Source organism: Leucoraja erinacea, chromosome 5, assembly GCF_028641065.1.
Source record: "Leucoraja erinacea ecotype New England chromosome 5, Leri_hhj_1, whole genome shotgun sequence".
Taxonomy (NCBI): Eukaryota; Metazoa; Chordata; class Chondrichthyes; order Rajiformes; family Rajidae; genus Leucoraja; species Leucoraja erinaceus.
Window position 1 is genome coordinate 17,527,447 of NC_073381.1, and position 27,841 is coordinate 17,555,287.

Consider the following 27,841-nt stretch of genomic DNA (forward strand, 5'->3'; position numbering starts at 1 on the left):
GGTTCACCAGACTGATTCCTGGGATGGCAGGACTTTCATATGAAGAAAGACTGGATAGACTCGGCTTGTACTCGCTAGAATTTAGAAGATTGAGGGTGGATCTTATAGAAACTTACAAAATTCTTAAGGGGTTGGACAGGCTAGATGCAGATAGATTATTCCCGATGTTGGGGAAGTCCAGAATAAGGGGTCACAGTTTAAGGATACGAGGGAAGTCTTTTAGGACCGAGATGAGAAAATCATTTTTTGCACAGAGAGTGGTGAATCTGTGCCGAATTCTCTGCACCTAATTTCTATGTTTCTATGAAGATGTTTGAGAGTAGTTGAATCTGTGGATTCTCTGCCACAGAAGGTAGTTGAGGGCTATATGGCTATATTTAAGAGGGAGTTAGATGTGGCCCTTGTGGCTAAAGGGATCAGGGGGTATGGAGAGAAGGCAGGGATGGGATACTGAGTTGGATGATCAGCCATGATCATATTGAATGGCGGTGCAGGCTCGAAGGGCCGAATGGCCTACTCCTGCACCTATTTTCTATGTTTCTATATTGGATCCCCCTAGGTGTAACCCATTCCACTTGTGCAGGCCACCTTTGCCCCAGACGAAATCCCAATGGTCCAAAAGTTTGAATCCATCCCCCCTGCACCAACCCCTCGCCCATGCATTCATTTATTTTCTTGTTCCTATCCTGTTACTATCAGGTTGTACTGGAAGTAATCTGGAAATCACTACCTTGGAGGCCCTGCTTCTAAACTTTATGCCTAACTCCCTATATTCATTTCGCAGGACATCTTCACTTTTCTTACCAATGTCATTTGTGCCAACATGCATAACAATTTCTGGCTGCTCACGCTACTGCTTGAGAATGTCGTGCAGTCACAAGACATCCCGGATTCTGGCACCAAGGAGGCAGCACGCTATCCTGGAGTTTTGATTGCTACCACAGAATCTCCAGTCTGTTCCCCTTATTAACGAGTCTCCTACAATTATGGCCCTGCCTGATATTACCCTTCCCTGCTGTGTCTTAGAGTCAGGCTCGGTGCCACAGACCTGACTGTGACTGCTGCCCATCCCAGACAAGTCATCCCTCTCAACAGTATGGTGTACCTGTTTTAAAACGCAATGGCCACAGGGGTTCCATACACTCTTTGCCTACTCTCTTTCCTCATGGCCACCCATCTACTCTTTTCCTGAACCTTAGGCGTAACCAACTCACTATAACTCCTACCAATGAAGCTCTCATTCTCCCGGGCAATCTTGACATCGTCCAGCAAAGCTCCAATTCCCTACACAGTGTTGTAAGGAACTGCACCTGGACAGAATTCCCAGTGGTGTAGGCATCAGGGACACCAGCAGTTTCCCTGACTTCCCAAATCCTGCATCACTTCTGTGAATATGCAACTTTGTCACATGAAAAGTTAATTTGAAAATAAAATATAATGTAGTAAATGCAAACAAAAGCATACATTTTACAGAGTAATTTGTTGTGAGAGGAAGCTGGAGGTCAATTCCAGTCATGCACAGCTTAAGCTCAGAAATAATTCCAAGCTGTGGATGCTGGTCTCTGTCACATTGTAGTTTGCTGTTCATTAATGTACCAGGAGGGGGGGAGGGACACTCACATTCTGTACTCAAGGAGAGAATTTTTTTCTTTTGGCCCAGCAGCCCAAGAGCATCTGCCTACATTGCAGGTTTACCAAAGTGCAGATGTTAGCAGACTGCATCCATGTCCATACAGAAGCTCCCCTGGGGATCTTTTACTAGGAGAATCTTCATGGAACTTTTGCACAAAGAACATGCCTCTTGTAGATACTGTTCTTCAACATGATTGTTTGAGTCTCTTTATGGGCCTGTCCCACTTAGGCAATGTTTCAGGCGATTGCTGGCGACCGTCAAGCCGCCGGCAGTCACCTGAAAACCGGCAACTGGAATGGCGGCTGTCAGAGTGGAACACATCGCTTCCTTCACCAGCCTGTTATGTAGGCGAGGGACAGCGCAAGCGGGGGGAGCGTTGACTGAGTGAAATTCACATGGTGCAAAGCCAATGTGATACAGACACACACCGCGATGAACAGGAAGGTTGGCGCTGTAATTAAGACGGTGAAAGCACAGTGTACGGGAAGGGTCACGTAAGTCCTTTAAAAGAGGGGGGAAGAGGAGGGGAGAAGGGGAGTGAAGGAGTGGAGACAACTTTTAAGAAGCCAGAGATACACGGCTGTGAAGCTCGGCGGACATTCACATTACCGGTCGGTTATCCTTGGCTCTGAAAACTACTGCTTACAGTTATTTTTCACAATGAGCCAATGAAACTCACCGGTCAGCACCGGCTACAATCTACGAGTACCTACGACTTCCTGGCGACCTACAACCACTGCACCTACGGCACGAGAATTCTCGCTACTCTCCATGGCGGCTTCATTCTGGTCGCCGCTAATTTTACAACATGTTTAAAAATTTGCGGCGACCATAATGAGGCTGCGTCTAGTTCCCAGAATGTGGGAATTCCTCACGAGCAGGAAGGCGACTACCCGGCAACCACCCGCGAACATATGGCGACCGCATAATCTCCTGCAGTCACCTAAATAGTCGCCTAAGTGGGACAGGCAAATTACACTGCCAAGGATCAGTTTTCTACCTCACATTTATGCAATATCTGTTCTTTCAGTCACACCACCCCCTCTAGGTTGAAAAGTGTGATATTTTCATTTTAAGAACTGGTTGACAGCTGCAGGAACTTGTAAAGACCAACAAAACACCACAATGAAAACACTAGTAAAATGTTGCACAGGTAACCCAAGCATACCGATCTGTGAGATTGAAGATTATGTGATTGAAGTCAATCTTTATGAGACTTTGAGGTTATCAGGGTGACCTACAATATGATTAAAAGGCAATAATGCAATTTCTTGGCCATATTTTACTTAAACAGTTTTCGAAATAACAGGCAGTACATAAAATCGCTATTGACAAAATAGGTAGATATACGCACCATATGAATCATAGGGATCAACATTGGAACTGGGTGCATTCCAACACTGGATCAATCCATCAGTTCCTCCACTGAAACATTGCTCCCCACTGGTACTCATCACAACACACAACACTGGGCCCCTATCCAACACAAAGGAATTAAAACAAATTTAATTCTCTATCCCAAGTGTTTCAAATAGAGTTTCCTTTGCATTACAGGAAGTCCCTGGGTTGCATTGGGATTCCATTACGGGAGAACTTTCTGTGAGATTTCTCCCCAAGTCAGAAACATCTGATTTCTATATTTATCCCATATCATATCACCCAGTGTATATTTGCTACAATTCTTACATTTCGTTGAACGTTCAACATAACAATGCCCATAATTAAACTAATGTAATATGTACTGCATCAAATCATCAATGAATATCACAAAACATGTTATTATTATTACTACTTTAAAATAATTACTATTAATATTACTTTAAAATGTATACTTTAAAAATGTATGGGGGAATGTATATATTAAAGTCACATTCCGTGTCAGGCCATCACAAACCCAGGGAGCCCCTATATCTGAAAACTGCTAGGTATTCCAGCTTACCTGTGAGCCCTGAACGTGTATATGGGTTCTACGTCCAGTGATGTACTCCTGTGGAAATAAATAAATAATATGATTGTTATTTTGTCACATGACATAGCAGAAGCCTAAATGAAATACTTTCATAGTTAGAGCAAAATTTTAACCAAATATATACAAATCCAATTAATGTTCTCTTACCAGAAATCTGACATTTTTGCCTTTCCTCTATATGAGACTACACAATGACTAGCTATACAGGTTTTGATTTATTATTGTCACATGTACTGAGATATAGTGAAAGGCTTTGTTTTGCATGTTATCCAAACAGATCTGATATACAATATATAGATACAATCAGTTCAAATTCAAGTACAATAGACTGAGCAAAGGAGAATACAGTGCAGAATACAGTTCTCAGCATTGTAGCACATTAGTTCCTTAGACAAGTCCAATGTCCCCAATGGGCTAGAGGTGAATCCTGAGGTGATAAGTGATGAAACAGTACCCCAGCTTGTGGAAGGACCATTCAGAAGTCTCATAATGGAGGGGAAGCAGTTCCAGAGTGTGACAGTGTGCGTTTTCAAGCTTCTTTAGTTTCTGCCGGATACGAGCAGGGAGATGAAGGAGGTAAATTAGTTTGGGATTATGTTGGCTGCTTTTCCAAGGCAGAGTGATGTGTAGATGAAGTCATCCATCCTTCTGTTGCTCTAAAGCCTGTTCACTGGTGCTTAGCTTGGGTTCTACTGGGACACTATTAGAGTACAAGCACTGGACGGAAGTAGATTAAAATGATGGATTTTAACATCAATGCAGCATTTGATTGGTGAGGGTATCAAGGGGACTTAGTAAAAGTAAGATGAAGATTGGTTTGAGGGGTAACACTCCATTGGTTAGAATCACACCAAATCCAAAGATGTTTGAAGGCCAACAATTTCAGCAACATGGCATTCATGCCTGAATTTATCAGGGCAATGTCCTTATCCCAACCATTCTTCAGTTCTTTCATCAATGAACCCTCCATCTTAACCTGCAACGTTTACTGATGATCCACAATATACCATTCCCATTAGCTACTCCTCAGAAAATGATGCAGTCCATAACCTGCACACAACATAATTTGGGCAAGTCAGACTTGGGCAAAGTGGCATGTAATCTTTCTGCCACATAAATACAATGCAATGACCATCTGTAATGGGAGCCCACATTACAATTACAGATTGATTCAGTCGATAACTCAATTGATTCTTCAACTAGATTTGCTTCTCCATATTATTGCAATAAGCAAGTTTGGTATTCCGACTGTGCATGCCCAGGTCAAAGATTACTATGCATAACAGCCATGGAAAGCAGTGAAGTATTGGACCTTCATTTCTTCTGTTTTTTCCAGCTTTGATTCTTCGAGATAAGAAAATACTGCTTTCAAACTATGAAATAGTTGTATTTATTGCTCTTTGTTAAAAGCTAAGTTTATTTTGTCGTTTTTATTGCTTTATGCTTTGGTGAGTGAGCGAGATTGTGCTCGTCCGTGGTCGGTGTCGGGCCCAGGTCTGTTGAGTTGCTGCTGGGCCATCCCATGCCCCCCCCCCCCCCCCTGGGTGTCCTGTCCCTGTCCCGGTACGGCCGCAGGTGTCGGGCTGGGCTTGCAGCTGGGGCGTGGAGGGGGCTGAGTTGATGCAGCACTTTGTGTGTATGGCTGGTGCTTGGCTTTTACCAGCGCCGGGGGGGGGAGGGGGGGGGTGGCTGCTGGCGGTCCCCGGCCCTTCGGAGAGTAGGGTTGGGCTGGAGTTGCCGCTTCTTCTCCGCATTGGCTGTAGGCCTGGGGCCGCTGGTGTCAACGGTCCAGGGCTATCGGTTGGCCCGGCGGACGTTGAGCTGGGGTTTGCTGAAGATTTCCATTGCCTTTCACTATTCTGCTAATTTCAAGGCAATGGAATTTTTCAGCCAACTCCAGCTCAACTCCCACCGAGCCAACCGACAGCCCTGGACCGACGACACCAGTGGCCCCAGGCCCTCAGCCAGTGTGGAGAAGAAGCACTAACTCCTGCCCAACCCCGCTCCCCAACGGGCCGGGGCCCGCTGGCGGCCAATCCCCCCCGGCGTTGGCGAAAGCCGAGCACCAGCCATACACACAAAACACTGCAGCAACTTAGCCCCCTCCCCGCGCAGGCTGCAAGCCCGGCCCGACACCTGCGGCCGCCCTTGGACAGGGACGGGACACCCGGGGACGGCCCAGCAGCAATTCAATAGACCCGGGCCCGACACCGACCACAGACGAGCGTGACCTCGCTCACTCACCAAAGCATTAAGCAATAAAAATGACAAAATAATCCTAGCTTTTAACAAAGGAACAATAAATACAACTATTTCATCGTTTGAAGGCATTATTTTCTTACCTAGAAGAATCAAAGCTGGACAAAACGGAAGAAATGAAGGTCCACTGCTCCACTGCTTTCCAGGACTGTTTATGCATAGTGACCTTTGCCCAGGGCATGCACAGTTGGAATACCGAACTCACTTATTACTTCAATTTTCAACCCGTTTCCCCCTCTAACCGATTTCTTTAAAAAATCACAATCACGCCACTGACCAGCACATTCCACAAACAAAAGATACAGTACAATAGTCTGAAAGTGACTTGCATCATTTTTATAGCAAATTAATGAAATGAATGAGTTCTGTTGTGATTAAAGTGCATGTTCTAAATTATTTAAATTTATTGTGCAGGAGCAGCGTTATGTGAATAAAATATTCTTTGTTTTTTGAATTGACACCAAAAGCGTTACAAATCAAGGGTGTATTGGTGTGTTTCATCATTCTTACTTTTTTGCTGGAGTAGTCTTTTGTAAATTCCATAACTTCACCGTGTGATCTTCTGAGGCAGTTACCAGAACAGGTTCAACCGGGTGAAACGCAAGGCCTCTTATCCCATCAAAATGACTCCGTAACGTGAATTTAGGATTCCAAGTCTTTCTTAATGCATCTTTATTGTTTGCGATCTGTAATGAAAGTCCAAATAAACTTCAGAATGTAATTATCAAGAGTAACACATAGATCAATTATGGATTTCTGCCCTGGTTTAACCAAACTTTTGAATCATATAGTGCAACACTGAATTTGGCCAACAGAGCCAGTGCCAAGTCTATGGAAAAGCTATTTGATTTGTTCCATTAACATTCCACATAGAGTCGTTGAGTGATACAGTGTGGAAATAAGCCTTTCTGCCCAACTTGCCCACACCGGCCAACAATATCCAAGCTACACTTGTTCCACTTGCCTGCGCTTGGTCCATATCCCGTCCAAACCTGTCCTATCCATGTACCTGTCTAACTGTTTCTTAAACGATGGGATAGTCCCAGCCTCAACTACCGCCTCTGCCGACTTGTTCCAAACACCCACCACCCGTTGTGTGAAAAAGTTACTCCTCAGATTCCTATTCAATCTTTCCCCCTTCACCTTGAACCTATGCCCTCTGGTCCTCGATTTCCCTATTATGGGAAAGAGACTATTCCTCTCATGATTTTGTACAACTCTATAAGATCCCACCTCAACCTCCTGCGCCCCAGCCTATTCAACCTCTCCCTATAGCTCACACCCTCTAGTTCTAGCAACATGTTCGTAAATCCTTTTGGACCCCTTTCAATCTTGACAATATCTTTCCTATAACATGGTGCCCAGAACTGAACACAATATTCTAAATGCAGTCGCACCAATGTATACCCTTTTTAAGTATTTATCTAATTTCCTTTTGCAAGTTCTGATAAACCTCTTAAACCGTCTATCTAACTCTCAGTATTTATTAACATTATCAACTCTGAAAACATAAATGATGAGGCTATAAGAACACACCAGAAATTGTGTGTTCTGCTTGTGATTTACCCTACCCAGAGCCCCCCTCCTCCCCCACTCCTCCTGTGCTGTTAACATGGAAAAATGAGGCATTCTGGTTGCTCCTAATGCTATTGTGCGATTCATGAAGAATTTACATCCAACTTACATCATAATTTAACGGGTCTGCTTCATTAGCAACTGTAAGGCCGGCCAACTCCCCAAGACCCAATGCGTTCTCCAGTGCTTCGTCTGTACCCATGATAAAGGATTTTCCCGATCCTGGCGGAAAGGTCAATGCTTCAACTACCAGAATTAAACAAAAAAAATTGTTAATTCAATATAAATTTGAGAATACTACTAAGGCACAGAATACATTGGCATTTTAAACTAAAACTATTTACATTGACCAGCATTTAAGACTTTGAAAAGATATACATTTTTCCTATAACCTACCTTCTTCTGTCCTGCCGGTTTCATGCTCAGTTAATCGTGTGCTAATTGGTCTGGGAGGAGAATTTACTGAAGACTGCAGTGGAGGAAGTTCATCTACATCTCTTAAAGTAGCCAACATGTCTTGTAACTTTGATCTGTTCGGCCCTGTTAAGAAGTAAAGCAAAGCTTAAAAGTAACATTGGATCTTTCATCCAATCACCCTATGAAAAGTGATGGAATTGCATAATTTCAGGTCTGCCTATTCTTAAAATATTGACTTGATTATATTCTTAAGCATTGGATTAGCAAAAGCAAGTAATGGGGGGGGGACAACTGTAATTTCTACATGGTGAAACCAAAATGTACAAAAATGGCCTTTAATAAAATCTGGCAATGCGCACTTTAACCACGTGTGATTATTTCTATCACAAATCTCAAATTGTGGAGTACAGAGGCAAATAAATAAATGACGGGTCTTTGTCCTAAACATTATGGAGGGCACTGTATTCTAATCCTGAGTAAGCATATAAAACTATTGCAAGGTATTAAAATGTACCCTATTTTGGAGTACACTTGGAAACAACAAATTTGCTCTCATACTAACCAATGTTTATAATGCAATTGTGCATTTGTTGTATATCTTTACAGCTTTCAAGTTGTTTAGCCTAACACTCTTTGATGATGCTCATTTGCAAGTGATACCATGCACTTGTCTCTTCTCTGGAATAGGTTCACAGTGACGGATTAGGTGTAGTAGACCATCATTTCTTAGATGGAATCTGTAGTCCATAATTTTGATCACTGCAATAACTTAATTTATTTTGCTACTCACAAGATTAATTTTATACATGAAAATAAAACGTCCTTCCACCAACCAGTCAGACAACAGAATTAGGCACTAGCCATGTTAATGTTTTTTTCATTTGTAGAGAGTTATAAAAGTTTAGTTGGTTATCAGCACACAAAACTAAAATCTATGACATTAAGTCATGGAAAATAAATGCAGGTTGCAGAAAAATAAAACAGCAGGCAAATGACAAAAGGAATTAAATATAGTTTTAAGCAACAAGTTCCCACAAAAATGTTAAAACAAGGCAATGGTGAAAGAGATGATCAAGAATAGCTCAGACGAAGCAGATGGTTTTAAAGGAACTGGATACTTTTGTATCCAGAGTATCTGATACTTTTGTTGGAAAAGTGTGGTAAAAGAGAGTTTGAGCCAAAGGTATACCAGATTTCATACGCACTTACTCTTCACCCCCTTTTTCCCCTTTCGCTCCTTTTTGTACTGCTCCTTGAGTTTTGTTATTAGTCCCTGGTCCACGTCCCAGCTCTCTGGTGTGGGACACACATCTTCCTTGTCTAAACACAGCATAGTGAAACAAATCAGAGAATGCCTAATGGAACAATCCACCTCTTACACCATTAGAAGGAAGTTCCAAAATGGTCTGTTAAAGAAACATCACAGCAAGTCCATAATTAGAGCTAAACGATTATATGGTTCCACAAAAATTATCTCAGCAGGGATTATCTTAATTATCAAAATACAATTAATCATAATCGACATTAGAGTTTTGTTATATTTGAGTCTTCTTGAATATATCATCACATTGGCTATTTTAGGGAAAGGAGAGCCAATCCATCAATGGACCATGGGATTTAATACAGTAAAATACTCACACACACTCACATTTCTGGCAGTAGTTACAGAATTTTTTGCAAGCTTTATTAGAAAATATCCATGCAAAGCACCCCAAATACTTTCTTGGGAATAATAGCCATCCTGAGCATCATCTTGTCATGGCTATGTTAACCCTTTGCTATAGCATCATAAGTTTTTACCATTTTATAGAGTTAATTTTACTATATTAGTTACTTGTGCATGGTAGTGGTTTGATAAAACCAAAGCACGCTTTCAAAATTCAGCTAACCAGAATCCAAAATGATTTTCAATATAACATTAATCATTTGTTCCACAGGTAATCCCTGGATTACACAACTCTCGTTGTCCTAACATCACACGTTTAGTGGATATTTAGTAGTAATCCTTTGTACATAGTAAATTTGCAAACTTTCCTCCACAGCTATTACTCCTGCACGGTTCCTCACAAAGAATGCACTGGTTTAGTATAGTTCCAATTGCACAGTTCACTCCCAGAATGTGTTCAATTTACACAGGAGATACATAAACAAGTGCCATTTTTTTTAAATGATTTTTGCCACATATCACATACTTAAAAGGTTTTAATGATGGTATGTCATTTTACCACTGACTGACACTGTTAACACTGGGTTCCACCATTCAACTTCAATTATCATCTCTATATAGGGTGGTGGAACAAGCAATTAGTCAATGCAAAACTCGTAATGTTTATTTCAAATACCCTGGTAGCCTTATCTCATTCTAGATTTGCAACCTCAGCCAGTCCCATAGATCATTTTGAAACTCCCTATGTCCCCCATCCAGTTTTCTGTGCATTCTGCTGCTAAATCAGTCAATTTTGAACAAACTCTTAGTTGCAACCATAAAGTGACATTTTTCTGTCACAACGTTCTATTGACTCACTTCATCTTCAATGCTTTCATCTTCATTTTAACACTATTCTAGGCCTCATCATTTCCTACTCCTTCCCTCAACTATCTTCAGTGGCATGTTCCTCATACATCCAGATTCCTTTTAATGTAGTTTCCTCCAATTTACCTTGAGCTAGTGTTGAACTTTCATCAGCAACCCTCTCAAAATCTGAAATGAAATCCCATTGAGAAATTAATTAAACAGTTCAGATAGATAATTAAAATAAAACACTCATCTAGAAGTTGCTTGCATTGAATGCCTTGCATACTACACCACTTCTTAAATTCAGGTCAGCTGACACCAAAGGAACAATTTCAGAAGCAAAGTACCCAAAACACCCATTAAGTGATCAGATTTATTGGGAATTTTTTTTTAGGCTATGATAAATCATTACCTCCAGTAATTTATTTATAAACCTTCTTAAAAGGTCTAAAGAGATCATCAGTTTTTAGTCCTATCCATGCTTTATACCCTTAAAGACTACAGTGCCTAAAAATCAAACCTGTACATTTGTCAATAGTACACAGATACTTCTGGTCAGTGTTTTATTTGGTTATCACCAAATATCTGACAAGCTATGTTTCGCAAAATACCAAATAAAAATAAACTCATCAGTACTATAATCAATTCAACAATGAGGAAATACATTTCGGTAAGTACAGAATGTTTCTAAATTTTCCTGACTCGTAGGTAATGACGATGCTGTAAGAAGTTATATAAGAGGTCATATCCAGTCATTGACCACTCTGGCAGCCACAGCAATTCAGCTGAATTTCTGGTCGAAGATAACCCGGCTACTACTCCATCCTGTACCTGCATTTTGGAAAATCGGACCATGGGGCACTTTCCCCATTTGCAAGTAGAAGAGAGCAGGTTTGGTAAAGTCATACAGTGCTGTTCTGAGGAAATAGATGATCTCCTATGTGAATGCCTTGAGTTGGTGGACTGGTCCATATTCAAGGACACAACAGCCAACCTAAATGAGAATGTCACCGCCATCACAGACTTCATCAGTAAGTGTGGTGAAGAATGCATGCCACAGAAGTCAAGTGTATCTAACCAGAAACCATGGATGAACATGTTAGACCCACTCCCTAATGAAATCATGAGGCCTTCAAGTCGGGTGACTCTGACCTGTACAGTAAATCAAGGTGCAACCTTCACAAAGCCATGAGAGGTACCAAGAGACAATTCCGGACTGAGCTAGAGTTCCAAACAAACCAAACTGAGATCTGTCAATTGTGGCACGACCCATGCTATAATGGGCTACAAAGCTAAGTTGGGCAGGATGCTGGCAACAACGCATCCCTCCCCGACAAGCTCAATGCATTCCATGTTCGTATTGAACAGAAAGTCTGCAGAATGCAACACTCACCCCGACAGCCATGTGTATATCTGTACCCAGGGCTACTGTTACAGACTTCAGATCAGCCTTCCTGAGAGCGAACCCGTGAAAAGCAACCAACCCGGGTGGATTCCCCGGCCATGGTTAATCCTCCCAGACCTCATATCTGTTCAAGCTTCACAACACAGCTTGGTTCCTAGACTGGATTTTCTTCCAAATACTTACAAATTAACTAAATTATATTCAAACATTTTACAATGGCCTTCAAAGCTAGCTACACAAGAGTATAATGTACTCTTTCCATTAATTCTCTTCCACTGTACCGACTCAGGTCTGTGTTTTGTCCAAAATTATCTACATCTTTAGTTAGAACTGATATAAATATGCAATACAACAATTTCAACATACTAATAACGCACCTTCCAGATATCATTACCAATTGTTTTGATGGTTTGCCTTTCAAATGGTAAATTAGCGGTATAATAAACTGACACTCTCACATACTACCAGTAACTTTAGCCTGGTGCCTTTTTTGAAGTACTGAGAAACTCGAACCATTGTTATTTTCTTTCATTTTCAAACAGGGAGCCCAATGTTACAACAGGCAAATCCGAGAATGTCATTAATAAATATGATGCGCAAGAATGACAATTATTTTTTATTGATCATTTATTTTTGTAAAGCAAAGAACATGTCCTCCAGCTCACCATGAACTAAGGAATCTTATAAACCAGAAAGATAAAAGAGAGGAGCTAACAATTGTCATTAGCAGCCCAACTTTTATTTCAGGTAGGCACATTTCTGAAAATGCTTAAGTATATTTTACATCCCAATTTTTATGAAGCATCTAACCTGAAGATATCCATTTTTAATGTAAACCTTTTTTAATCATTTTTAATACATAACAAATATTTAAAGCAAACAAGTTGATAGTTTGAATTCAACAAGATATCAAAAGGTTTTACCCCATTCTGTTCCATCGCCTGCGCTCCTGGACTCCCCTGCTTCTTCCCCATCTTCAGTAGTTCCTAAGAAGTCAAACTCTCTCAGTGCTTCCACAGTGTCCATATCTTCTATTGCATTAGAAGGTGCAACTTTATCAAACTGCCAAAGGAAGAGTCATTTAATCAGCAAGTGACAATCAAGCTTTTTGGAATTTAGTAGCACACTATAAAATAGAGTGATGTCATTCAAGAATCTTTCACAGTTAAAATCAGACTTTATATATCTTTATTTGATTTGCAGCTGTCAGCATATGTATAGCGTACTTTCATAATAAGGGTATGTTCAGTTCATATTCTGATATTACTTAATTTATAGACATTATGTTATTGATGTACAATGTTGAGCCTCTGCACTGAGCCTATAAGGTTGTGATATTTATTACTGTTGGAATAGGTTTTGTGAGTCAATTGCTGTTTAGTACAATTCCAGATGCCCACCATCAGAGGGTGCTGCATCGTAGCATCAGCTGCAGCAAAGTCCATACACTGGAAAACGCAAAGTGATTATTTTAAAATTTGTGAATAGTTCTGCTCCCTTTCCTTTCTCATCCTGATTTCCATTCTAACTTTCTCCCTTCTCCATGCTAATTCTGCTTATTTTAATTACTATAATTTGGTCTGATTTATTGGAATCCCAACCCACTGCTTGTTGTTAATACATTTCCCGTAGATATGTATTTGTAAAAACAAGAAATATGAAACAAAAATAACTTGATAGAAAATTAATCTAAGTGTAATAAAAGCATGGCACCAATCAGAGTTATTTTTGGCAAGATTGCTTTTGGAAGTGATTGTCATCTTCGTTTCATTGACAACTCAAGTGTGGGATTATTGGTGGGGAGGTCTGATTTGACTGCTTTGTAAGTTCTCCATGTTTTAAGTTGATTCTCACACCAGTGCTTAACTAATTTAATAATAGATTTTAAGCAAAAAAGCTTTTGAATTGAAGATGGCATTAAGTAAATAGAACATGTTGGGACTGACCTAGAAGCCAACACTAGAATGCATCTGGGTTAAAAAAAAAAAAAATTATTCCAGGTTAAGACCACAGTGTGGCAAGAGAGTGGAAGTCTCTGTACTATACAGAACTTGCACGAAGAGGAATTGTCCAGTCTAAGTTCAAATAAACTTCATTATCAATACATACATAACTAAAACTTTCATCTTGTTATCTTCCAGTTTGCATTGTTTTCACATCTGTGCAAAAACGGTGCACGATAGCGCTACGATTTTTCGCCACCTTACTCATCATTGTCCTGTGCTGCAAATGTACCACGCTTTGTTCCGAGCAGTGGTATATTTTAAAAGTTATTAATGTTTAAAAACGTCTACTGTCAGTCACCGGCCGCGGCCTGCCTCCCTGCCGGCATGGCCCGCCCACCTTCCTGCCGGCGTGACCCACCTGCCTGCCGATGCGGCCCGTTTCTCTGCCGGCGCCCACCTGCCTGTTGGCACAGCCCGCCTGCCTGCCTGCTGTTGTGGCGTTTCTGCCGGGGATCCCGAGGCCTGGGTGCTGAGCCTGGCTCTGAGGGCACCGACGACTGATGCTCCGCCAGGGCACGCAAGAAGGGAGAGGAGCGTCAACCTCGAGATCCTGGGGAGGTGAGGAGGGAGTGTGGGGGGATTGAGGGAGAGGAGGATGCGGTAGGGAGGGAGAGGGAGGGGGAGGAGGAGGGGGGTAGGGAGGAGAGGGGGTAGGGAGTTATGGAGGGAGGAGTGACTATGGAAAGGAGGGAGTGACTGGGAGTGGGGGAGGGGAAAGGAGAGGGGAAAGAAAAGGGAGGAGGTGAGAAAGGAGAGTGGGGGAGGAGGGGCGATAGAGTGAGAGGAGGGGGGAGTGGGGGAAGTAGGGAGTGGGGAATAGAGGGAGAGGAGGGCAGTGGGAGAGGTGAGGTGAGGAGGGGGCAGTGGGGGGTTACAGGGAGGTGAGGAGTGGAATAGGTGGTGGATAGAGGGATAGAAGGGGGTAGGGAGGAGATAGGATTTATGGAGGGAGGGAGTTACTGAGGGTAGGGGAAAGGAGAGGGAGGGAGAGGTGAGGGAGGGATTGGAGGAGGGGAGGAGAGGGGAAATGAGGGAGGGTGAAGAGGAGGGGGATGAAGTGCTGGGGGATATGGGGAAATGAGCCGCGCCTGCGCAGTTGGGTGCTACGGTGAGTGGTGGAATATTGCGTTGGGGGAACGCATTGCGTTGTGGGACCAGGCCTCCCGTGTGACAGGGACCCCATGGGTCCCACTTAGTCTAGTATTTGATATAGTTGCTGAAACCGAGAAGCAGTTACCTTGCATCCTTCAGAAATAATCACAATGATGGGAGACTAACAAGACAAAGTTTGGGAAATTAATTTGCTGGAAATGATATTCAAGATGTTCAGATATTCACGATGCAGACAAGGACACAACCAAAGATCCAGAATGGGAAGATCACAAGCAGCACTATGGAGCTGGTGTGGTGTGAGGGGAATAGAGTGAGGTGGAAGAAGTGAGATGAAACGTGGCAAACATGGTAAATGTTATTGAAGTGGCCTGAAGAAGGGGCTTGATACAAAACGTTCTCCAGAGATGCTGCCTGATCCACTGAGTTACTCCAGCACTTTGTCTTTGTATTTATTTAAGCGACCTTGTGGTTCTTCCGGGGAGTGTCATCAAGAATCCCAATAAAATTACATATTGGAGCAAGCAAGAAAGATTATAGTAAACAAAAGCTAATCAGCAAGATAAAAACGTTCAAAGCAAACTTGAAGTAAATTTGAAGGAATGTACAATAGATATGGCACTTGACAGAGGGGGAGGGATGTAATTAGATGGTTAATTTATTGTTATTCAGACGATTGCATAAACTAAAAACAATCAGGTCACTTGCAACTGCTTCAATGGTTTGAAACTAATCCCTTGAAACAGTTACTTCAAACCCAGTTTAAATTGGATTTCATTGCTAATTGGAAGGGCCTGTTCCTGGGCCGTAGTGTTCCATTACAAAACATTTTCAAAAGCGACTGTATTTTGTGGATTTTCACACAAATTGGGAATATGTTTTACACAATCAAAAGGAGCATCATTGAGAATCCATGGAAGAAAAACATGGAATTAATTTGACACATTTTTCATTAATATACTGATAAGAAATGTTAACTTATTTACTCGTGTCCAAATATTTAACCTACCGAGGTATCAATAATGGTTTGCTCTTTTCCATCAGACTCATCATCGTCATCTTCATCGCTAAATACCGCTGCAGCATTTTCAAGAAATTTAAACGTTTCCAGCACATCTGCTGAATCGGTCGGAAGAGGTTTAACTTTCTCTCCGGAATTTGGGGGGGGGGGGGGGGGGGGGGGGGGGGGGGGGGGGGGGGGGGGGGGGGGGGGGGGAAATAACATAATCTGTTTAGTTCGTAGATAACTTGCAGCAAATGTGAGATCACAAAATATCACATTGTTCCTATGTTGACTGATAAAAGGCAAATGTTTCTTTCTATGATTCATTCCTCACAAGCCTCTTACATCATTTCCAAATTCCTTTGGATTTGCTCTACAACAGACCATTAAGGAATATGTGAAAGATTTCTGGGGGCATGTCTTTCATATATCTTTAAGAGTGAAACAAATACAATATATTTTCTATGTATGTTTCCCATCTCAAACCTACAGATGTAAAACAGTATGTTCTCCAGGATTTACAGAACTGATAAAAAATGTAGGGATTACAGAAAAAAACAGCTGGAATAGTTATTTTGTTGCCAATATATGCTAAAGATATTCTCCTAATTATAGAGCTCAGCAAGAGGCCGTTCTACTCACATTGGCTCCTTGCAAGATAATCTTTTTACATATCATTTTGTTCCAGTTATTATGACAGCACAATAATCTCCTCACACGATAAAAACTGTCATCTTAAACATTTGACAATCTGTATTCCCTACATCATATATGAAATTAAAAAAACAGAAAAAATCCAACCCACACACTAAATTTACGCAATACATTTTTAGACGATTCTTAATTTTTCATGAACTCACATCTTAGCCTACTAGGTAAGATGTTTTTTGTAATGTCTTATCACATCAACAACTTTTAAGATAAATATTAATTAAGAGTAATAAGGTAAAAATCCAATGAATGTTCAAATTAGAATATAGAACACACAGCAGTATGGCACAAGAACAGGCCTTACAGGCCACAATGTCTGTGCCGAACATGACACCAACTCGTATCTGTTTGCACATTATCCACATCCCTCCATATCCATACGGCTAACCGAAAGTCTCTTAAATGCCACTAAAATATTTGCCTCGAACAGCATGGAAAAATAACTGAGTCTTTACTTCAGTCTTTACTGCCACCCCAAAGAAAATGAAAGCTTTTTGATATAGACTTGAACATTTTTCACGTCACATTTTTCTATCATATTAATGCTAGCATTTTGATTTTTTTGATCACAACAATCACATAACAGCAAATATGCAACATCAAAAAGAAATAATTCAAAGTTTAAGCACAAGGTTTAAGAATGTAAGTTTCTGGCCTCGAGCCAAATGAAAACAAATAAATACATAAAATGTTGGAACTACTGTAATGGAATGGCCAAATAAATGGTTGGGCCAGCATGCAAGTCAAATTAATTCAGAGTAAATCAATGCAGTATATAGTGATATTATATGTTTGCAGTAGGGGTGAAAGCCTGCCTGTTTGTCTCTAATGAATTTTGAAAAAAATCCAGAATATTACACAAATAAAATTGAAGAAGTGACCCAACATACTATTAGCACTATTTTAAGAAATCTAGTACAAGAGGTTGAAGAGGAAGTACATCAAATCTAGATTTAAATTTAGATCTAAAATAGATGCACTTTGGCAGTATAAGGCACTTACCCAATCATGTCCGTCCTTTTCAATAGCGTTTCACCACCATTTATAACAGACTCCAAACTCTTGTTTTCTGATAATTTGTCTGGATCATCACCAGTGAGGCCAAGTAGTGCCCGTGCTCGCCTTGACTTCACATCTATTATGGTATCTGTGTAACCCACCTCCTGCAAGTATCTGACAAAACACAGTGGATTGCAGCATTTTTTTAAAACATGAGAATCTTATGAAGCTTCTTCACAATTTACCCAGCAAATTAGCTAGATACAAATGATGCACTATTTTGAAAATATGAGGAAAATATACCAGCAAGAAATACTCTACAACATTCTGCTTTACTGCTGCGAGTACTAGCAAAAAAAAAGTCATTCGTACCAGCTGCAGATTGAAAGTGATGAGTCTCTTTCAGTACCAGCCTCTATAATCACAGGAAAATGAAAGCTCCCAGTACTGGGCTATTGTTAACAATTCAACATTCATTACATTGTCGATACCAAAAAAACTCAGCGGTTTCCTTATTTGGATCTAGCTGGAGGGGGATCTTCCAACAATATTTATTCATAGCAATACAGTTGAAGAGTCATCTGAATATCAAATTAAAAATCCATGATGAAATAAGCGAAATTGACTATGCTAATTAACAAAGGACAGCCAATCCCTCAAAAAACATTTTACATTATGATTCTGCACAGAATAATGATATCTAAAGTTACAATTTAAAGGTTACTTTTCAACTTGTTATATAGTTTTTCAAATTTAAACACAAAATTGAATGAAAAGCTTGTTTTTACAGTTAAGGCACCAAGAGTTGAGATATTAAAAACAAAATATTTTTGAATTGGAAGAGTAATTGCAAATACTCACTGACGAAGCAGCTGTCTCCCTTGCTTCCATGTTAATTGATTATTTTGTGTGGTCTGTATTTCATTTTCATTCCCTTCATCTAGAAAGGTATGAGTCAGATTGAATTCCTCATTAACAAACATACTAATATTAAGAACAATGCTGTAGGAAGAGTGGTATGTCCAGAAGTTGTGCTTCCCAATTGCACACTTACATAGGGTAAAGTAGTAATCTGGTCCTTGGCTTCCAATTGACATACATACAGCTAGAGATGGCGGTGGCATTCAGGTCTCTTCCAGAATCAGCTGTCTGGATGATTGTTTCAATTTCAGAACAAATTTACTGATCAGCTCTGTACTAAAAGCGGAACAGAAGGCTTTTTTCCAAGCCATGCTCTTGGGAGTTAATCACAGTCTGTTTGACTGTTTTAGCACTGCATTACTGATTAATATTCTTTTAGACATGATGTTAATCAGAGTTTTCTGATTTTGGTGAGTGTAAAATATGTCGTTAGCACTATTTGAAGAACAGTCCACCTTGTCCTGCTAAACATCCATTTCTCAACCAACATCACATATGGATAATTCCTCAACCAACAATCAGTCTAAAAAAGGGTTCCAAACCAAAATGTCACCTGTTCCTTTTCTCCAGAGATGCTGCCTGAGCCACTATGTTGCACCAGCACTTTGTGTCTTCCTTCACATAATGGATAAGCTAGTTGCTTGCTGTTTGAGAGACTACACTGAACAAATAGGCTTTCCTAATTGCTTAAATAACAGTATCTGCTCTTCATAAATGCTTAATTCATTGTGCAATTGATTTAAGATATGCTGAGAATTAAAACAATGACAAATGCAAATGCTCTTTTTACTTTGTACCGCTCAGTTGAAATAGGGCAAGACTACCTCTGAAGATACACTTCACCTGCAACTCCAAATTCCTGAGAAATTACTGCTCAACTGCAATTCCTGTATTAGTGAGGCAGACCCCACAGAGAAAGGTACTGTCTCACTGCTGTACAAAATCGTATGCCTTTCAACAAGTAATATTCTATTCATTAGCTTAAATCTAGTTCTTATCATTAACTTACCATGATAAATGTTTTGAGGTTTTAAACTCATTTTTTTTTAATCAATTACATTTGTACCTTTATATTCATTGCCTTTTTGTACAAATATTAGAAAATTGCTGCGAGATCACAGAGGAAATAAATCGTTCAAATTTAGGCTCATTAGCCAAGGTGATATTCCATTGGCCACAAGGGCCACCTTTAGCCAAGGTGGCCCTTGTGGCTAAAGGGATCAGGGGGTTTGGAGAGAGGGCAGGTACAGGATACTGAGTTGGATGATCAGCCATGATCATATTGAATCAGGCTCAAAGGGCCGAATGGCCTACTCCTGCACCTATTTTCTATGTTTTCTATGATTTTAGGAAAAGAAAAACACTTTGGTCTCCTTGTGGTGACACACTGCATACTCTCACATTGGACAGATAACTGAACATGGTAAGACACCATGCTGGAATAGCTCAGCAGGTCAAGCAGCATCTCTGGAGATCATGGATATGCAACGTTTTGGGTCGGGATCTTTCTTCAGACAGATTGTAGTAGGGGGTGGGAAAATGTTGGAAGAGGTGCGTGGACAAAGCCTGGACATTACGAAATCAGATGGATTTTCATGCTAACCAGGTGGTCCGGATGAAATGATGCTTCCACAAGCTTACCAGGAATCAGTTTGAAATAGCCAAATATCATTTCCATACAACAACAGAACAATTTTTAACCCTAATTTACCCCAATTGTTTCCTCAATATTAATTGGATTCAAATCGACTGAGGTGAATAATTCCTTAAACAATTGTGACATCTTAATCTTCTGGATCAGCCTAATATGAGGGATGTTATCAAATGCCTTACTAAAATACATTCAAGAAGTTAATAATGAACCTTTAACTTTATGAATAAAAACTTTGGGACATAAAATGCTCTTCCAGAATGAACAGAACCAGTTACAATTTCTTCTGCCCTTATGACATCTTGGGTAGAGACTTAGAGCTATACAGCACCTTTTGGCCCACATCTTTCAACCTGAATTACAGATTCATTTCTTACCTGTACTCTAAAAGCTCAGTAACTTGACATTTTAGATGTCGCTGCCAAAACTAACATGACAGTGCCTGCAAATATGTTGGCTATTCTTGTATGGAAAGCTACCTTCAGCAAGCATATCTTACCAGAATCATAATTTGGAGGCTTCATATCTCCTTGATTCAACTCTGTGCCGTATTTCAATTTATGGTGTTTAGCTCTGAAAGGAAAATGGAGAAAAAGGTTTATCGGAGAGCTAAGGCACCCATAGGCGATATCTCACTGCAGAATAACAGATTAAGTAGAATTAGAATAACTCTCAAATTCTTTGGCGTACACCAACATTCAAACTATTAATTGAACAAAGAAAACAAGTGCATATTTTGTTCATGTGGTTCAAAAAAGGTGGAAGAAAACGTTTTTCCAGAAAACTGGAAAATTTTGCATTTTCAGGGAAAAACAAAACAGGAAACTGTAGAATGTTATAAATGAATTCCATACTGCAATTACATGATATTTAAGCAAGGTAAAGCATTACACATCCAATAATTCTCAAGAACATCCTTTTTGACATTTTGAATCCTGTACCAGATGGGAAACTTTGAAGAAAATAGGAAGAATGATAAGCAAGCTTGCGGTGACATGAAAACTGGTGGGATTGTGAATAGCGAAGAGCATGGTCTAAGACTACAGCCAGATACAGATCAGTTGGGTTAAACTTTTTCAGATAGGATTTAAACCTGACAAGTGCAAGATGATGTATTTTGTGAAGTCAAACAGGGATAGTACATATAGAGTAAGCAATATGGCTTCAACAACTGTTAATGAACAAACAATCCGAGGAATCCAAGTCTACAGTTCCTTAAAAGTGGCAACATAGGTGGCTAGAATGATTAAGAAGCCATAAGACATGTTTGCATTCATAGGTCAGAGCATAGTTTACAATAGTTGGGATTTTATGTTGCTACTTTACAAAACACTGGTTAGGCGACACATGGAGTATTGGACAGCCAGAAGGGGGAGGTGGCTGGTCTAGCACTCTGGTGCCAGGATAACACGCCTCAGCACTCGTGAGTAAGGCAAGGCAGCGCCTTTACCTCAGGCAATTGAGGAAATTCAGAGTGTCTCCGAGGATCCTCCAGTGCTTCTACGCAGCGACGGTGGAAAGCATCTTGTCCGGGAACATTACCATCTGGTTTGGGAATTGCTCTGCCAAGGACAAGAAGGCTCTGCAGAGTAGTGCGTTCGGCCGAACCCACTATGGGAACTTCACTTGCCCCCCTGCAGGAACTACACATCAGGAGGTGCAACTCCAGAGCCAACAATATCATGAGAGACCCCTTCCACCCCTGCAACGGACTGTTCCAGCTGCTACGGTCAGGCAAACGCCTCCGTTGCCATGTGGTGAGAACGGAGAGGTTGAGAAGGAGTTTCTTCCCAGAGGCCATTCGGACTGTAAACGCCTATCTCACCAGGGACTAACTCTACTGAACGTTTTTCCTTCCATTATTTATTATGTAAAAGAATATGTGTGTTATGATTGTGTTTATAGTTTGTTTGGTTGTTTGTCTTTTGCACAAAAGCCCGCGAGCATTGCCACTTTCATTTCACTGCACATCTCGTATGTGTATGTGACAAATAAACTTGACTTGACTTGTGTAGTTCTGGTCACCATGATGCAGGAAAAATGTGATTGTGCTGGAGCGTACAGAGGAGGTTCGCCATGATGTTGCCTGGATTGGATGACTCCTTTTGGGGGAAGATTAGGTAGACTGTGTTTGTTTTCCCCAGAGTGAATGAATCCGAGGGGTGACCTGACAGAAACATGCGAGAGATACAGTGCATTCGGAAAGTATTCAGACCCCTTCACTTTTTCCATATTTTGTTACGTTACAGCCTTATTTTAAAATTGATTTAATTATTTTTTTATCATCAATCTACACACAATCTACACCCAGAATGAAGAAGCGAAAACAAGTGTTTAGAAATCTTTGCAAAGTAATTAAAAAGAAAAAACTGAAATATCACATTTACATAAGTATTCAGACCCTTTGCTATGACACTCAAAATTGAGATTAGATTCATCCTGTTTCCATTGATTATCCTGGAGATGTTTCTACAACTTGATTGAAGTCCACCAGTGGTAAATTAAATTGACTGGACATGATTTGGAAAGGTACACACCTATATATATAAGGTCCCTCAGTTGACAGTGCATGTCAGAGCAAAAACCAAGCCATGAAGACGAAGGCATTGTCTGTAGACCTTCAACACGGAATTGTGTCGAGACACAGATCTGGGGAAGGGTATAAAACAATTTCTGCAGCATTGCAGGTCCCGAAGAGCACAGTGGCCTCCGTCATTCTTAAATGGAAAAACTTTGGAACCACCAGGACACTTCATAGAGCTGGTCACCCGGCCAAACTGAGCAATCAGGGGAGAAGGGCCTTGGTCAAGGATGTGACCAAGAACCCAATGGTCACTCTGACAGAGCTCCAGAGTTCCTCTGTGGAGATGGAAGAACCTTCCAGAAGGGCAACTATATTTGCAGCACTCCACCCATCAGGCCTTTATGGTAGAGTGGCCAGACGGAAGCCACTCCTCAGTAAAAGGCACACGACAGCCCGCTTGGAGTTTGCCAAACGGCATGAGAAACAAGAATCTCTGGTCTGATGAAACCAAGATTGAGCTCTTTGGCCTGAATGCCAAGCGTAACGTCTGGAGTAAAACCAGGCACCGCTCATCACCTGGCCAATACCATACCTACGGTGAAGCATGGTGGTGGCAGCATCATGCTGTGGGGATGTTTTTCAGCTGCAGGAACTGGGAAACTAGTCAGGATCGAGGGAAAGATGAACGGAGCAAAGTACAGAGAGATCCTTGATGAAAACCTGCTCCACAGCGTTCTGGACCTCAGAGTGGGGCGGATGTTCACCTTCAAACAGGACAATGACCCTAAGCACACAGCCAAGACAACGCAGGAGTGGGTTCGTGACAAGTCTGTGAATGTCCTTGAGTGGCCCAGCCAGAGCCAGGACTTGAACCCCATCGAACATCTCTGGAGAGACTTGAAAATAGCTGTGCATCGACGCTCCCCACCCAACCTGACAGAGCTTGAGAGGATCTGCAGGGAAGAACGGGAGAAATTACCTAAATACAGGTGTGCCAAGCTTGTAGTGTCACCCAAGAAGACTTGAGGCTGTAATTGCTGCCAAAGGTGCCTCAACAAAGTACTGAGTAAAAGGGTCTGAATACTTATGTAAATATATTTCAGTTATTTATTTATTTTTTAATTACTTTGTAAACATTTCTAAACACTTGTTTTCACTTTTTTATTACGGGGTATTGTGTGTAGTTTGATGATAAAAATAATAAATAAGGCTGTAACGTAACAAAATGTGGAAAAAGTGAAGGGGTCTGAATACTTTCTGAATGCACTGTAGATCGTCAATTTTCTTTTCCCTTGGTAGAGATATCAAAAATACGTGGAGACTGGATGAAGTTGAAGGTAAGCTTTTTAGGGAAAAAAGCTAGATATCTGGAAAAAATTGCACAGGGGTGAATCGGGTACAATTATCACATTTAAGAGGCATTTAGACAGATACTTAAAATAGGCAAGGCATAGGACATGGTCCCAATATGGGAAAATGGGATTTGTAGAGATTGACAAAAAGGTTGGCTTAGACATGGTGGGCCTACGGGCCTCTTTCTTTATTGTACAATCTATGACTTTAAAAAAAAATGTTATAGCATTGCCTACACAATGCTTTACTAAGTAATTTCAATATTTTCTTACTGTTCTTTGCCCTGTCCGGAGATTAACGATAAATTGGAAGACATTTTACCAACTACATATTTTTAAGGGTTGCTTAGGAATGGTGGCCGTTGTTTTTGACAATGAACGTGTGACATGATTTGTGTATATGCATTTATATTGGTCACTTGGTTCATATTTAGTTGACATTAGTAAATTATTGAACACTAATTGCCACATATTACACTGCATATTTGTCTAATCTACAAAAGGTAAAATTGTACCGTGCCAATCCATGACTGTCAATCAGTGTGCAGTCCCCCCTCTCACTAACATGAGTCATCTAATGCTGCACTATGTATAAAATTAATTTCCAAGTCCATTCTTGTTCTAGGTGTTTGGTAATTCCATATATAATCATACCATATCATTGTATTGCCCATATTTTGTTTTCAAAGAATTATAAGACTGGTTCAATATGACCTTCCCTTTCAAAATTCAGAAAACCAAATGAAAAAACCCTTCAATATTTAATATACACTAGACCAAGTGGGACCCGTTGGGTCCCGTCCGCTCAACGCGTGGTTGCGGGGGGGCGGGTGGGCAGCCTGCGGCATCACACACACCCACACACACTAAACACCCACCTTGATATTATATTAATGTTATTCATTCGCTCCTTTTACCCCATCCCCACCACACACGCATAGCCCCCAACTCACAGGTATGTCTAGAGAGGGAGCGGGAATGGGGGGGGGTAGAGAGAGAAGGGGCAGAGACAGAGAGAGAGGGGGCAGAGACAGAGAGAGTGAGAGGCAGATACAGCGTGAGTGAGCGGCAGAGACAGAGAGAGAGACACAGAGAGAGGGGCAGGGAGAGAGGGGCAGAGATAGAGAGGGACAGAGCCAGAGAGAGGGGCAGAGAGGAGGGGGAGAGAGAGAGAGGGGAGACTGAGGGGAAGGGTGGAGATGAAGGGAGGGGGAGAGAGAGAGAGGGGAGACTGAGGGGAGGGGTGGAGATGAAGGGAGGGGGAGGGAGAGAGGGGAAGAGGTGGGGGGGAGGGGGGGGGAGAGGGGGGGGAGAGAGTGGGGGGAAAGAGAGAGGAGGGGGGGGGGGAGGAGGGGGGGGGGGGGGGAGAAGGACCCAAGCCGAGATGGACCCGAGCTGAGATGGACCCGAGAGCATGTTCTTCACTCGCAGCGCGTGGAACAGATCCATTGTGACGTCATCAGCGAAAGACACCATTTTTTTATATAGTTATTTCACATTTGTGGACAATTTCATTAATAACTCAAGAAATAAAGCCATGAATTTTTCAGATAAGGCGATTTTATCTCTATAAATCTCTACCGGAATATGTAAAAAAATTACCGTGAGCGAGTCATTTTTTCGAGAAGATGTGATTATACACACACGCATCCAAGATCAGAGTTTTATAATTATAGAGATGTATATATTTTGCATTTGCTCATTACAAATAATTTGCTTCTTTCTATTTTTGAAAAAAAATCTAGTATCTTTGTCATCACATACATTAAGTGAATTGGTCTTAGATTACTGCATTATTCCTATCTGTTTGAAAATTTGTTGAAACCCATTATCTGTTATTCAGTCCAGCCAAGTTATTTTCATAATATAGAAAACAGAAAGCTGTGAATGAATTCCATTCTGCAATAACAAAATATCCAAGCTTTTTAGCAGATATACAAGCACGTCTGATCTTCCTCAAAGATTTTCTAATCAGCTGCATTACACAGCACTTGCCTCAGTTCATTGACACTTGCCTCCATGATTTTTGCAAGAAATTTGCTAATTCATCTGGTACAGCATCCTCTCTACAAGAGAATTATGACATCTGTCAACTGGCAAGAAATAAGGTCTCTTCAACCAACCAGAAGAATTGAAGAATCCTCTCTGAGACATGCAATATCTAAAACATGAAGCTAGTTATATCTGGATATATCTGGACTTTCAGAAGGCTTTCGACAAGGTCCCACATAAGAGATTAGTATACAAACTTAAAGCACACGGTATTGGGGGTTCAGTATTGATGTGGATAGAGAACTGGGTGGCAGACAGGAAGCAAAGAGTAGGAGTAAACGGGTCCTTTTCACAATGGCAGGCAGTGACTAGTGGGGTACCACAAGGCTCAGTGCTGGGACCCTAGCTATTTACGATATATATTAATGATTTGGATGAGGGAATTGAATGCAACATCTCCAAATTTGCGGATGACACGAAGCTGTGGGGCAGTGTTAGCTGTGTGGAGGATGCAAGGAGGCTGCAAGGTGACTTGGATAGGCTGGGTGAGTGGGCAAATGCATGGCAGATGCAGTATAATGTGGATAAATGTGAGGTTATCCACTTTGGTAGCAAAAAACAGGAAAGTAGACTACTATCTGAATGGTGGCCGATTAGGAAAGGGGGAGATGCAACGAGACCTGGGTGTCATGGTACATCAGTCATTAAAAGTAGGCATGCAGGTGCAGCAGGCAGTGAAGAAGGCGAATGGTATGTTATCAGTATCAGTATCAGTATACCTTTATTGTTATTTCCTGAGTACTCACATACCCAGAGGAAACAAAAAAACGTTGCTCAACCAGTGTCCATTCAGTGTGCATCTGAGTTTTTTCTATGTTAGCATTCATAGCAAAAGGATTTGAGTATAGGAGCAGGGAGGTTCTACTGCAGTTGTACAGGGTCTTGGTGAGACCACACCTGGAGTATTGCGTACAGTTTTGGTCTCCTAATCTGAGGAAGGACATTCTTGCCATACAGGGAGTACAAAGAAGGTTCACCAGACTGATTCCTGGGATGTCAGGACTTTCATATGAAGAAAGACTGGATAGACTCGGTTTGTACTCACTAGAATTTAGAAGATTGAGGGGGGATCTTATAGAAACTTACAAAATTCTTAAGGGGTTGGACAGGCTAGATGCAGGAAGATTGTTCCCGATGTTGGGGAAGTCCAGAACAAGGGGGGTCACAGTTTAAGGATAAGGGGGAAATCTTTTAGGACCGAGATGAGGAAAACATTTTTCACACAGTGGTGAATCTGTGGAATTCTCTGCCACAGAAAGGTAGTTGAGGCCAGTTCATTGGCTATATTTAAGAGGGAGTTAGATGTATCCCTTGTGGCTAAAGGGATCAGGGGTTATGGAGAGAAGGCAGGTACAGGATACTGAGTTGGATGATCAGCCATGATCATATTGAATGGCAGTGCAGGCTCGAAGGGCCGAATGACTTACTCCTGCACCTATTTTCGATGTTTCTATGTTAATTAATTATTTTTTTAAGGTAATCAGGAGTTCTGTAAGTTTATTAAATTAATTTATTATGAGGTGGTGCTGTGGAATTTGACTATTTCTTCAGTGACAGTAAAATTGTAAACTGTGATTTGTGTCCACGGGGCTTTGAAATGTACTTGTTCTTGAGTCTGAAGAGACCCGACTCAAAACCTATCCATGTTCTCCAGACATGCTGTCTGACCCCGAATTACTCGAGCACTTTGTGTGTGTTTTTTTCTAAACCAGCATGTGCAGTTCCTTGTTTTTAATTTG

The 27,841-nt window shown here is 41.1% G+C and overlaps 1 protein-coding gene across 2 annotated transcripts in view; it reads right to left on the reverse strand.

The window, feature by feature from the left end:
* strn (striatin, calmodulin binding protein) overlaps positions 1–27,841 on the reverse strand; it is an 88,174-nt gene that overhangs the window by 7,810 nt on the left and 52,523 nt on the right. The window contains exons 3-14 of one of the 2 annotated variants that reach the window (XM_055635135.1): positions 20,674–20,747; positions 18,464–18,542; positions 17,606–17,776; positions 15,899–16,049; positions 12,697–12,835; positions 10,513–10,554; positions 9,063–9,173; positions 7,833–7,976; positions 7,546–7,682; positions 6,372–6,547; positions 3,573–3,620; positions 2,988–3,109 (exon numbers count right to left, since the gene is read on the reverse strand). In XM_055635135.1, coding sequence (XP_055491110.1) covers positions 2,988–3,109; positions 3,573–3,620; positions 6,372–6,547; positions 7,546–7,682; positions 7,833–7,976; positions 9,063–9,173; positions 10,513–10,554; positions 12,697–12,835; positions 15,899–16,049; positions 17,606–17,776; positions 18,464–18,542; positions 20,674–20,747 — 1,394 coding nt within the window. The remainder of the gene's footprint in view (positions 1–2,987; positions 3,110–3,572; positions 3,621–6,371; positions 6,548–7,545; positions 7,683–7,832; positions 7,977–9,062; positions 9,174–10,512; positions 10,555–12,696; positions 12,836–15,898; positions 16,050–17,605; positions 17,777–18,463; positions 18,543–20,673; positions 20,748–27,841) is intronic. The other variant, XM_055635136.1, reaches the window with a different exon arrangement.